Here is a 13,336-nt window from a genome sequence, read left to right on the forward strand (position 1 = left end):
ATGAGGCAAGTGGATGTATATTGCCAAGTTTGAAGACAATACAAAAATACATGGAAAGAAAAATGAGGACGACAATCTAGATACAAAAAATATTGAGTGTTACTGTTCACTTGCTAAACTTCAGGAGATGGAATATTGTGGTTGTGCACTTTGGTAGAAAGTGCAGAGATGAATATTACTTAAATGGAGAAAGCCCGCAGAAAGGTGAAGTTTGGAGGGACTTGGGTGTCCTCATGCATGAATCTTAAAAAGCTGGTGTACAAGATCAGCAGGTAATAGGGAAGACAAAGGTAAAGACAATGGAGTATAAACATAGTGAAGTCTTCCTGAAACTATACACAGCACTAGTTAGACCACACCTAGAATAACATGAACAGTTCTGGTCTCCTTCTCTAAGGAAGGATAGGCAGCCACTGGAAATGGCCCGGAGAAAATTTACTAGGTTTATCCTGCACATGGAGGTATTGTCACAAAGAGACAAAGTAGGTTGGCCCTGCACTCATTGGGGTTTTGAAGAATGAGAGAAGATCTTACTGAAGCATAGAAAATTCTTAGAGGGCTTGATATAGTAGATTCTGAAAGATGGTTTCCCTTTTTTTACTTAGAAGGTAGTGAAACCACGGAATTCTTTACTGCTGAGAGCTGTAGACGTTGGGTCATTTAGTACAATTTTTTCAATTTCAGCTTTGAATGTAAGGGAATCAAGGTTATGGGCTAAAGGCAGAAAAGTGGAATTAAGGATTCAGATCAACCATGATCTCATTGAATGGCCTACTCTGCTCCTACATCTTACAGCATTTCTTACCTCTGTCTCGACAATTGCTGCCAGGTCTAATGGCTGTTCAATAGTTGACATGAAAGTGTCTCCCAAAACGGTGGCCACAAAAATATGAGCCATTGCCAAGAGGCGGTCTGGTCGAAAAGCCTGGATAAGCAGTAGTCGGTGCATAGCCTGCCCAATAGGAGCTGGACAAAGAAAAAAAGTTTTAACCTTGTTTGGAAAGCTAAAATAAATAATTAAATTCTATCACATACTCAAAACATGGAGATTAGAAGTTTGTTGCTTACTTAAAGGTTGCTCACTAGTCCACAGGTAAGGCACAGTTTGTTCAGGTGAACTACTCTCTAGCCAGATGTTAAATTGCTGCAGTAAAAAGAGTGTACAATTATAGGTCAAAAATATATTCAATAATTGAAAAATATTAAGATTAGATTACTTAGTGTGGAAACAGGCCACTCAGCCCAACAAGTCCACACCGACCTGCCGAAGCACGACCCACCCAGACCCATTCCCCTACATTTACCCCTTCACTTAACACTACGGGCAATTTAGCATGGCCAATTCACCTAACCTGCACTTTTTTTTGGATTGTAGGAGGAAACCGGAGCACCCGGAGGAAATCCACACAGACACGGGGTGAATGTGCAAACTCCACACAGAGTCGCCCGAGGCGGGAATTGAACCTGGGATTCTGGCGCTGTGAGGCAGCTAACCACTGGCGCTGCTAACCACTGTGCCACCGAAATTTAATTTTCGAATAAAGCTGATTGAGCTATTCAAAGTGTCATGGAAACTTTTTTAGTACTATAATAAAAATAAACTAGAAACTGCGAGTTCCAAATGCAACATCTTTTTGGAACTCAGATCAGCATTAGATAAATATTTTGCATTTGAATATTTTTGTGTGTGCTGCATATTACAATCTGAACAGCAGCAAGAATATATCAGATGTTCCGTAACAAGAATACAACTTACTATCACCATCAGCGCAAGGACAATTAGGAGTGGGCAATAAATGCTGGTTGTGCCAGAGACATGCACACTCACAAAAGAATAAATTATCAAGTATCAAGATAAATACCATGATGCATTTTAAGCAGTGTGCAGAACGTTGTAATATGCTGGTAACAAATTTGAATCAAAGGTGGCATTGAAGTTTTAATATAACTAGATTTCAAGCTAGTTTTTTTTAAAATTCATTCATGGGATGTAGGTGTCACTGGCTCAGCCGGCATATATTGCCCATCCGTAATTACCCAGAGCTCAGTCAAACCACATTGCTGTGGGTCTGCAGTCACATATAGGTCAGACCAGGGAAGGATGGTAGTTTCCTTTCTCAAGGTATTAGTGAACCAGATGGGTTTTTCCAACAATCAATAAGGGTGCATTGACAACTGTTTTTCCAACAAACGACTCAATTCCAGATTTTTAAATTGAATTTAAATTCCACCATCTCCCATGGCACGATAGAACCGGGATCCCAGAATGTTACGTGGATTAACAGTCCAGCAACAATTACAACAAGGCCATCACTTCCCATTTTTGCAAAGGGGGGTGTTTGTTTTTTTTTCCCTGGGGTACGAGGGGAAAGAAAGGCTCAGGAAAAATTGAGGGCACAAATTAATGCTGAAGCACAAACAAGATTAAGAGTTTTTCTAAATTTAGAAGAAACTATTCCAATTTGTAGAGCACAAATTATATTGGATAATGCATGCACAGCATTGCAATGCTGACCAATGCAAGTCAGAAACTGTTCTTACAATATGCATGGACAAATTTGACATCTGGTAAGATTGTTTGTGAAAAGTGTGTCCTCAGCCTCACTGTTTCCCCACCCTGAGAAAAAGTCAGACAACTAACTTGGCTGCAAATTGACCAAGTTGAGACAATAGATTTTAAAAAATACAATTTGTTTAAAACATAACTCACATCGTCCACTTGAACTTTGGAAATTAGATCAAAAAAGACAGGTAAACGACTCAGTCTCTCCATGCCTTCTATTTGTTCTGTTGTGAGACAATCTATCTTAGACACAGAAGAACCATTCAGGACAATCTCTCGACCACGAAGGAAGTGGTGGAACTCCAAGTCATATGAAGGTTCACTGGATTGAACAAATTGGAGGATTTGTATTTGAGATATGTCCCATGATTGTTTATATTTAATAAGCAAATTGTTAGCAAACACAACACATTAACTTTCCATGAAACATACTAAATTAGACGAGACAGAAAACGCTAAAAATCTAATTGTTAAAAATCACAAAACAAACATTAAACCCGAATCACACAGGGCAAGCAAAAAAAAACCTTTACCTGGTGAGGCCCTTGAGGCGAATCTTAGCGAGTAGCATTGCAATGGTGATATGATCATTGTGCACCATACCACGTGCAACTCTGTTAAATGTTCCCTGTGACATTAGAAATAGTATATTATTGACATGCTTGCAAAAAATCTTTTCTCCACAAACATTTAGTTTTAAGTTTTTATTTTAAAACAACTGCTTATATATACCTGGAAAAGGTCTTTGGTAATGATAGACAATCGTTGTGTATGATCTGTAACTCCTTTCAGATTCTGGTTCTCATACAGAACAGTGTGATAAATATCCAGGAAGAACTGAAGAGAATACTGATATAGGAAGTGAATCTATTGAACAAAGAATGAACAATATCATCAGCAATCTGATGGGATTATCAATAAAATCAAACTTTTTTTAGTTGGAATTCTAACAGATCTCAACAAAGTGAAAAATTGTTTGATAATTAGCAACAAGTAAAACAAAATTGACCTAAACTTACATGGCATGCCATAGCTTGTATGATTAATACTATGCATCAGTACGATGTCCAAAATGATTTTAAATCCTCTCCTGGTTTCTGACTGGGAACTGATTAACTGACTATTCCAAAACACACTATTAAATCTTCTAAATCAACTGATCAGTGCATACCAAAGCTATTGTGTGGGAATGCAGCAAATGGCAAAGGAAGACTTTATTTCTACTTTTTCATATTATACACATTTCAAAAAATGTCCCAGTTTGTTCTAAAATTAAGGCACAACTCCATCCTACACAAATTGATGAACAAGTTTAAGTCCAATTATACCTTCTATTTTATAATACCTGGTTTAATGCTTCCATAGTAAAATAGATGCTACTACATGCTGTAGAAAGTGGCAAGTACTGTTGGGAGACAGCATCCACTTCTGCCATAACAATGTCTGTTTCTTCAACCTTCCTTGTGACTTCTGCTGCCTCCCTTTTCAGGTTCTCCAGCGTAGTGATAATTGTGTCATCATCTAAGATACGACCTTTAACTTCATTCAAAGCTTGCAGTAAAGACTTTTCCAGTTGGCGTAAGCGAAGTTGGAATTCACCTATCGAAAACAAGATTAGCAAAATTCCAGTGCATTAACCAATGGTCTGAATTATATTAAAATGGTAGGGTTCAAAGTTACTAACTTTACTGACAGATGAGAAGGAAAATAAAGCCACAAAATGCTTGATGTAAACTTTTACAAGTTGTGTAAGGTGGATGCAATTTTGAAATCAATTCTGCCTGGGTAAGAGTTTGATGCAGTAGTTTAAACAAGAAAAGGTGGGAAGTGATTTCAGTTTTACACGTTTTTTAAAATTGTAGGGAACTATTATTGTCTATTCATCAAAGTTTAATTACTAAGTAGTCACCAGTGGATCAGTTATCACCCAAAACTAACCTTGCAGTTTCAACAAGTCTGAACGTTTCTCATCTACATCTGGTCTCTCAGCCTTCAGCACTTCATTGAGACATTGGCTTTGTAAGCTGCTACGGGTCACTGTGAAGTTAACAAATGTAACACGAGAGCACAGATCTGGCGGAAATTCAACCTAGAAGAAAAAATGTGAATGACAATTATTACTACTTAAACTCACTTCAAACTTAACTTATTAGGATAAGTTACCCAAAAACTTAGAACAAAATCTTTTTCCACCCTTCACTAAAAATTACTCCTCTACAATTCAAAGGCTGGAATTGAAGTATAATCCCAAGGGTAACCTATGCATTGCTATGAGATTTCATTGCAACTGTTACAAGTTATGGTTGTCAGAAGACTTCACTTAATTCAATTATAGCCACAATGTGGAAGTGCCAACATTGGACTGGGTGGACAAAGTCAGAAGTCCCATAACACCAGTTTATAGACCAGATTTATTTGAAATCACAAGCTTTCAGAGCACTTCTCCTTCATCAGGTCTAGTCTACACTTCACCTGATGACGGAGCAGCACTTTAAAAGCTTGTGATTTCAAATAAATCTGTTGGGACTGTAACCTGGTGTCATGTAACTTGTGACTTAATTCAATTAAATACAACACTGTGGATCGACGTATGTCCAAACACCTGCAGCAGTTCATTACTACCTTCTTAAGAACAATTACAGATAGACAGTAAATGCTGGCCTAGTTAGTGTCACCCACATTTCATGAACAAATAAAAATATTGCCCATCATGTCAAAATTTAATGTTTTAATGTAATCAGAGATGACATCAATGCAGACTAGTTCAAAGTAGTCAAAACATTTGAAAAGTCAATTTAAAACTCAAATCTGGGAAGACTTTTAAAACTGAATTCAAGATGAGGGGTGACCTTATAGAGGTTTCCAAAATTATGAGGGGCATGGAAAAGGGTAAACAGGCAGAGTCTTTTCCCTGGGGTTGGGGAGTCCAGAACTAGAGGGCATAGGTTTAGGGTGAGGGGGAAAAAAATATAAAAGAGACCTAAGGGACAACATTTTCACGCAGAGGGTGGTGTAGGTATGGAATGAGCTGCCAGAGGATGTGGTGGAGGCTGGTACAATTGCAACATTTAAGAGGCATTTGGATGGGTACATAAATAGGAAGAGTTTGGAGGGATATGGGCCAGGTGCTAGCAGGTGGAACTAGATTGGGTTGGGATATCTGGTCGGCATGGACGGGTTGGATTGAAGGGTCTATTTCCATGCTGTACACCTCGATGTCTCTAAGGAAAGCATCTAGGTGTTGCCAAAAAATATATGTATTTGAATCAAAACACCAATTTCCAATATTAAAAAATCATTTCTAACAACAGACAGTGATTAATGTTTGTTTTGCAACAAAGAAACTTGCGCATCACAATGAAAATGCACAGTTGCTCAAATGAAAGCATTCTAAGAATGTTAATTTCAGTGACTTACTGTTGGGTCTCGGGTGGAGAGGAAAATGACAAACGATGGTGAAAGGTCAATATCTTGATCACCAAGAGTAATAAGTACTCTACCCCCAGTCCTGCGAACTTCACGATTCAGCACAGGGTTCAAGATTGGATCATAACTTTCAACGTCCTAGAATTAATGGAACAGGCACAGTAAATATGCAAAAGCTAGCAAAGATAAAACTAAAATTGTTTCACAATGTACTCTTTGTTCTGACCTGGACAAGTAGTGGGTTACCAAATCTCAATGCACTCTCTAGGTTCTTCCTAAAGGCATCATCCAAGAAGCTGGTTCTAGTAATCTTGCGTTCCTTGTATTCATTCATTATAAACTCAGTGGCCTGACCAGACGGGTCAATAATTAATGGGTACCTTTCCAAAAATAAAATGTTTAATTAGTAAATTAAATGTTAAACATGAACCAGATCACATTCCTTTTAAATGGGATTGTCATTAGAAACTATACAATGTTCACATAAAGAGGAGCCAATATAATCATGAAAACTCATTGTAGGGCTTGGCCAAAAGGTCCAGGTTAAGTCCCATCTCTCCAAGCATGTATCACCACATCTGAAAATGTTGACTGGAAATATCTAAGCAATCCAACGATGAATGTGAGCTCCAAGTAGTTTAAGAATTGAGCATTTGAACCCAATAATGGACTAGTGGGCAAAGGAATTTTGAGCGTCAAGCCAGACAAACTAGGCTTTAAGATCAGAGGCAGGTGCATGTTAAATTAAATAGTTATAACAAAGCCGGTGGTACAAAAGATTCTCGCTTTGGCTTGGACAGAAAATACTCCTAATGGCAAAGGACTTGCTCCATGAAAGACAAGTAAAGTAGAGCACAACATCAATGAGCAAACGTTTTTTCTTAAAACGGAAAACTAGAGGCTGAATTTCAGTGACATTCTCTCAATTTTCTGCCCGGTGTTGCAGTGTATTGAAAACTGAATGTGGAGATTTAAGAACTGTTACATTAAGGACAATAAGAGGAGCATATGAATCACTGAACCAAGGTTGTGAGGGAATACAATATGCATGCAGATTAGAAAAAGCAGTTAAAAGAAGAGGTTCATAGATTTTGTCAGGAAGAGAGATTCTTTCAGTACTACTGAAGTTGTCTGAAACAGTAATTAAGCATTCTGGGTCAGAAGGGAAAACTTTGTGGTATCCTTGTGCAACTGACAAAGCCTTATCCTATTAAGATCAAATGGAATACATTCATAGAAACACAAAATACAGGTGCAACAATAGGACAGCTGCCTATTGAGCTACTTCACCATTCAATATGGCCATGGCTGATCCTCTACTTCAAAAGTCACACTCCTGCTCTTTTCCCTTCTACTCTTCTTGTACCCAAACAGAACTTTGTTTCATCTTCAATCTCAACTCTTCCTACTACTCCTGGTGAGAACACAGAGGCCAAAGTTCACTATTGATGGGATCACAAAATATTTGCAGGCAAAGTGGTAACAAAACACCTCCCAAATCTACTAAGTCCTCACCTCCTTGTAGCTGCCAGGTTTTCTTATAAAGATGAAACCCAGCGAACAGCAACTAAAGTCCAGAATAAAATTACAATGAAGCCTGCAATCTTATATTTAGTAAATTCCAATCTGGCTAAGAAGAACATATCGGTCGCCCACACAAATTCTGGTTTCAGCTAAAGCTAAAAATGGACATGCGAGATGGTGGTTTGGATTGGGAAAAAAAAAGATTTTCTTCGATCTTTACTCCAACCTCCTGACCTTCCAATCCAAAGTTAACTTTTTGGTTCTTAGATTAAAATTCTCTCCACAGTCCAAGTTAGTCAAACTCTTTTCAAAGCTGAATTCTTCATTTTGTCTTCATGCTATTTGCTTGTTATCATTGTATCAATCATTCATTCACACAAATAAGAATTGTTCAGAGCCTGGGTTTTTCATATAAAAATGAGAACAAAAACTACTGAGGAGTATTTTAGCCAACAATGGTATTTAACATTTCCTCTTAAGAGGTTTGGAGCTTTAGAGGTTCAACAGTTTTTAAAAGATGCCCTGACTTGAAGTGCCAATGGGTAAGAAAACAAAGTGAGGGCTTATGCCCGAAACGTCGATTCTCCTGTTCCTTGGATGCTGCCTGACCTGCTGTGCTTTACCAGCAACACATTTTCAGCTAATAAACCTGATAACCTTCCACAAGTTTATTATGTACATTCAGCCAGAGATATAGGAAAAGGAGTAGGTCATTCAACACCTTGAGCATATTCCACCATTCAATGAATCATAGAATCCCGACAGTGTGGAAGCAGGCCATTTAGCCAATCGAGTCCACACTGTCCCTTAAAAGAGCATCCCACTTAGAACCACCCCTATACCCTATCCTTGTAACCCTACATTTCCCATGGCTAATCCACCTAGCCTGCACATCTCTGGAGAATATGGCCAATCCATCTAACTGCATGTCTCTGGACTGTTGGGAAGAAACCTGTGCCCGTGGGACAAACCCATGCAGACTTGGGGAAAACATGCAAACTGCAGACAGCCAATCTCTCAAGGATAGAGTTGAATCCAGGTCCCTGCCACTTTGAGACAGCAATGCTAATCACTGAACCACCATGTTGCCCCAGTGGCTGATCTGTGGCCTAAGTCCATATATCTGCCTTTGGTCTATATCTCTTTGCTTGACCACAAGTTAAATATACAGAAAAGTATCTTGTACAAGTCTAGAGTACTTTGCCATGCCAAAAATAAACACAAACAACAGGTGCCTATTTTTACAATACTGACATTTATGTAGAAACAGTGTGGTTAGAACAGTTTCAACCATTCTATCAAACATTAATTTCATATTTAGTCCATGAGAATACTCCAGTTCCAGTGTGGTCTTAAAAGGCCAGAAGTATCTAGCAAACAGTCAGTCCTGTTATAACTATTACCAATAAAACCATAAACAAAAGGATTTTTTTAATACGTGCCTATTGAAGCGCTTCAGCATGATGGCATTTTCTGTGCACAAGTCATCGGCAGGTAGAGAATTTGCTTGCCAGCGCAGACGCTCATCAGCATTAGATAGATACTCTGTTCTTGCAATGTCTGTACGGAACTGAAAGTAAAAGTCAATGACTAACTTTGACCTATACACAATCAAATAGAGTACAGGTTCTACATAGCTGATAAATAAACTTGGAAAGTCAGGAGAAACCCTATTACCCATGAGACAAGAACGTAGAACCCTTCACAAGAGCTTCTCAATCTCGAGTAATACTGCAGTCCCAGTTACTGTTATTCTAACTGGAATCTCCTCACATCTTTATTGTTTTGAAATTCTTTCTCGCATCCTAGTTATCCATTCTCCTTGGGCCATAGCCTCAGTTAAACAGCATTTTCTGTGCTACAAATACATGCTGCATGAAATAAACTCTTTCCATCCGTACACGTACTTTCCTTAAGCATTTAAGCAGGTAGTCATATACGATTTGCATGTGCCTCGGATAATAAACAGAGGATTACTATTCCTTATCCTACCCTGTTGGTTCAGACATGGATCTTGACAACTGCTCTCACATCAACTACACCCTTCACACACATTCAAAAGACAATCCCTTACTATCATTGACGTGGGGAACAATCCCTCCCAGACTCATGAAAATTATACACAAGTCACAGTCAAGGTACTGAATCACCAATAACAAATTTTCTGTTCTGAATACCAATCAACAGGATCCAAAACAACAACTCTAACACAAATCTTAAACTCCTGGAAGTATATAAAATTACCAGAATGCTTGCTTGTTGTAGGTGATGTGCCCAAGTTGTAAACAGATTTTGGCGCATTTGCTGATCAAAGTATCCTGCATAAGCGATGAAAGCAGCTGATAGTAAACAGTCTCCAGCTATAGTGGCCATCTGATTCTTGAAAGTCTCACTGGTCTTTTCCCAGCGATCTCGTTCAGCAGACAAACTCTTCAGTAGTGCAGTACTTCGGTTAACCTGAAGGAGGATTTTGTGCATTTTATGGATAAAAGAAACATGATATTTTGAACCCAAATTATCCAAGCTTTAGTTGCTGTCCAACCCACCCTAACTCTTTTAGAAAGACTTACATAACACAGACAGAAGGTGCATTAGAAAATCTTTACTTAAACATTACTCACCTTCGCTTCTACTGCTGCAAGATCAGCTTTAATAGCTTGGGCTTCAGATATCAGAATAGCATACTCTTCCTTGTAACGAGCAATACTGGTTTCCAGGTCACGGATCATTTGCTCAACCTCATCAGCCTTCTGCTGGTTCTCTTTTGCATCATCTTCCAGCTTTTGTAGTTCATTGCGCAAGGGTTCAACTCGTTTTAACATATCAGCATAATTAAGCTACAAAACAAAAGAAATTATATGAAAGTAAAACAATTATGCAAGGTTATAATATGTCAAGACAACAGATATTGAGAGAAAAAGAGTGGGAAAAGGAGTGGAAACAAAATAATGATTAATGGATTGTACGACTAGTCCTGATCAAACTTCTTACATTCTCAAATTACTCACTTGTGCAATTGCCCACTTCACCATTGGACCACAAGCCAAAGATGCTCTGTTGACTATTTCATAGTTGTAGCTTGGATTGGACATGTAGTTTTTCTTCATCTTCTCTCGGATAACATCACTGATGAATAAAGATGAACAATATTAATATAGCTAATCTCTTAAGTTTATGGATGCAAATTTCACAATTGATACAGCACTACAAAAAAAAAGGTGCCAGTTATAAACTAGGTGGTGCACAGCAATGAAGAGCAGCAATAGAGTCAAATGCAAGATAAATGTGATATTTTAAAATTAAAATAATGAATACCTTAATTCTTCAGTATTAAAGTTGACTATGCTGGTGATGAAATTATCTCTGATAATAACTTGTCTGATCTTTTTCCAGTCATTTGTCTCCTCACCCAGCAGGAGACAGATTGATTCTAAAGCGAGTTTTACTGCAGCAGGCGGATTGGCCATAGCTCTCACTTCAACAAGATGCTGCTTCTTTATAGAGCTCACAGCTAATAGAGGGGTGAAAAGAAAGGGGCTTTAAATGGACATGCAAGAGGATAAAGGTGTACACAGTTGCTGGGACTGGAGGGGAAATTTGTAATCTGAAGACCAGCAGTACATTTAGTCAGACAAACTTCAAATTTGTTTGCTTAATAAATGCTACATCAAATAGGAAATTCTATTTATGGCCAACTGTTATGCAATTTTTCTTCAGCTTCAAGCTGGTCTTCTAGGAAATTTCCTTTTACTCCAGCAGCTGTGTGCACCCCATTATTCACCTGATTTCGTCAGCTGAAAAATTTACTATGGTTGGTATGAAGTTTTCCCTCATAATGATCGAACGGATTTGTTTCCAGTCAGTTGTACTTTCGCCCAGGAGAAGACAGATTGACTCGAGTGCTAGCTTCACTGCACCTGGCGGATTAGCCATTGAACGAACCTCTACCAAGTGCTGCTTCTTGATCGATTTTACAGCTAATCAGACCAGCACCGTAGACCAAAGTGCAAGTAAGCAGTAAGAGAAAAAGTGAAGATTAGGGGAGACAGAAAATTGAGATAAAAAAATCACATAGAAAAGATCAGTTAGTCAGTTGTTTAAAAAGGCAGAAAATTAATAGGTTCATAGTTCCAAAATATAAAGTAAACAAAATGTCACTAAAGATAGCAATTCAGCATACTAGACCAATTTCAAAGATTTTTTTTAAAAAAGGTTGCAATTTAAAACACATCTAACCATTCTGAGCCTCAATAACAGCAGGCTCTACCATATCCAGATCTTCCTTTACTTTCATCTGCTTGTCAGCAATTATTTCTTGTTGTTTGTGAAGCTGCTCCTGAATTTCCTGGCTCATAACCTATCAAAACAGAGCGAAAGGTATCTTACTTGATCAATTCTATTCTGAACTGGAGTTTAATGTCAATTAAAGTGTCCTCTCTTTCAAATTACCTTCTTCTTTTCTGCTTCTTGTTGATCTTTCACCATTTTCTTCAACTTATCATTGGCTGCTGCATTTTTAACCTCCAGTTCTTGGCTTTTAATTCTCAGATCACGCCGTAATTCTTCAACCTAGAATGAGTAAAAGGACTTTTTATTTTCAGGTACAAATTATTAACAGAGCAAATTTATGAAGTCTGACAATTTATTGTATTTCCACAGTATCACCTTTAAATAGTATCCCAGGTTTATAAAATATATATTTGCCCAAAACAAAATTTGTCAGAATTCTTTGGTGTGCTGTTCGAATGACTTTTTGTTGATGCAAAAAGTCTAAGGAGAACATTTATGAAATCCTTAAAAAGGGCAATGAAGAGTCAAGAGTGACAAAAAGAAGTCATGTTGGATTTAGAAGAATATGTAAAACTTTAGTCATCTTTCATTGCTGAAATTGCAGTTTAATCTATAGCACAGAATATAAAGATTAAACAGATACAATGCAGGAGGAGATAAAGAGAATTTTTGGCCATCGTTACTGGTAGATTATAACTAGTTAATAGTAGTATCGGAATTACTTCTTTTTAAGCCAAGTCACATTCAGAAACAAAATCACTGCTCAATCCGCTTACTTGCCCTCAAAGTAGGACAAATTAATGTAAATGGAAGCTTGGAATCACAATTTTCATTAAAACATTACACAAATTTAGTGAGATTCATGGATTTGCTAACTGTACCTGGTCAACTGTTTCCTTAATCTTTCTCAGACCAACATTTAAATGCATCTGCTGCTCTTCCAGTTCACTACGCTTTTCATTGAACATGTTGGCATAGTGGTTAATGAAGTCCAGATAATGGCGAGGAGTGATTGCCATTATTCTGCCTCCACGCTTGGCCAATCGAGTATTTGCCTAAAAAGAAAAAAAAATTCAGTTTAACTGATTTAAGATATTCAACAAACATTTTTGAAATTTAGGTTCAAATAGATGTATTGTAAAAGCATTCCTAAAAGTGCTGCTAAAATACATAAACGACAACGAAATCAAGTACTATTCAAAACAAGGATGAAAAAAATAAATAATCTCAATATCTTGGAAATTTATCAAAAAAAGTTTATTTTTAAAAATTGATTCTAAAAAGTTTTAAGTACCATCCAAATATGCAATAAAACCTATTAAAACTTCTATCCCCAAAATACCCTAAAAAGCTTTCAAATTGCAAACTGTTGACTTCAGATTCAAAGTATATATAGTCCATTTACTGAGATTTTTTTGAGATACAGGTTATTTCACATTTTAAAAAAGCCTTCACACATCTGTTCAAATACACAGACATGCCTAAAATGAGATTTCATTTATGAAGGTACACTTTTCATATTTAAAAAGGGAA

At 37.5% G+C, this 13,336-nt stretch overlaps 1 protein-coding gene across 4 annotated transcripts in view; it reads right to left on the reverse strand.

The window, feature by feature from the left end:
* The window catches only part of dync1h1 (dynein, cytoplasmic 1, heavy chain 1), a 99,075-nt gene that overhangs the window by 20,830 nt on the left and 64,909 nt on the right, over positions 1–13,336 (reverse strand). For 2 of the 4 annotated variants that reach the window (XM_043697386.2, XM_087989763.1), the window contains 17 exons: positions 12,685–12,858; positions 11,963–12,082; positions 11,750–11,870; positions 10,829–11,024; positions 10,522–10,639; positions 10,135–10,350; positions 9,758–9,970; positions 8,956–9,083; positions 6,216–6,369; positions 5,981–6,127; positions 4,502–4,652; positions 3,909–4,162; positions 3,296–3,430; positions 3,097–3,191; positions 2,711–2,885; positions 1,069–1,144; positions 806–966 (listed from right to left, as the gene is read on the reverse strand). In XM_043697386.2, coding sequence (XP_043553321.2) covers positions 806–966; positions 1,069–1,144; positions 2,711–2,885; positions 3,097–3,191; positions 3,296–3,430; positions 3,909–4,162; positions 4,502–4,652; positions 5,981–6,127; positions 6,216–6,369; positions 8,956–9,083; positions 9,758–9,970; positions 10,135–10,350; positions 10,522–10,639; positions 10,829–11,024; positions 11,750–11,870; positions 11,963–12,082; positions 12,685–12,858 — 2,634 coding nt within the window. Of the gene's footprint in view, positions 1–805; positions 967–1,068; positions 1,145–2,710; positions 2,886–3,096; positions 3,192–3,295; positions 3,431–3,908; positions 4,163–4,501; positions 4,653–5,980; positions 6,128–6,215; positions 6,370–8,955; positions 9,084–9,757; positions 9,971–10,134; positions 10,351–10,521; positions 10,640–10,828; positions 11,025–11,294; positions 11,491–11,749; positions 11,871–11,962; positions 12,083–12,684; positions 12,859–13,336 lie in introns of all 4 variants that reach the window. The other 2 variants (XM_043697385.2, XM_087989765.1) reach the window with 1 other exon arrangement.

Source organism: Chiloscyllium plagiosum, unplaced genomic scaffold, assembly GCF_037043375.1.
Source record: "Chiloscyllium plagiosum isolate Xiang-an unplaced genomic scaffold, Cpla_swu_hap1 HiC_scaffold_8, whole genome shotgun sequence".
NCBI classification, from domain to species: domain Eukaryota; kingdom Metazoa; phylum Chordata; class Chondrichthyes; order Orectolobiformes; family Hemiscylliidae; genus Chiloscyllium; species Chiloscyllium plagiosum.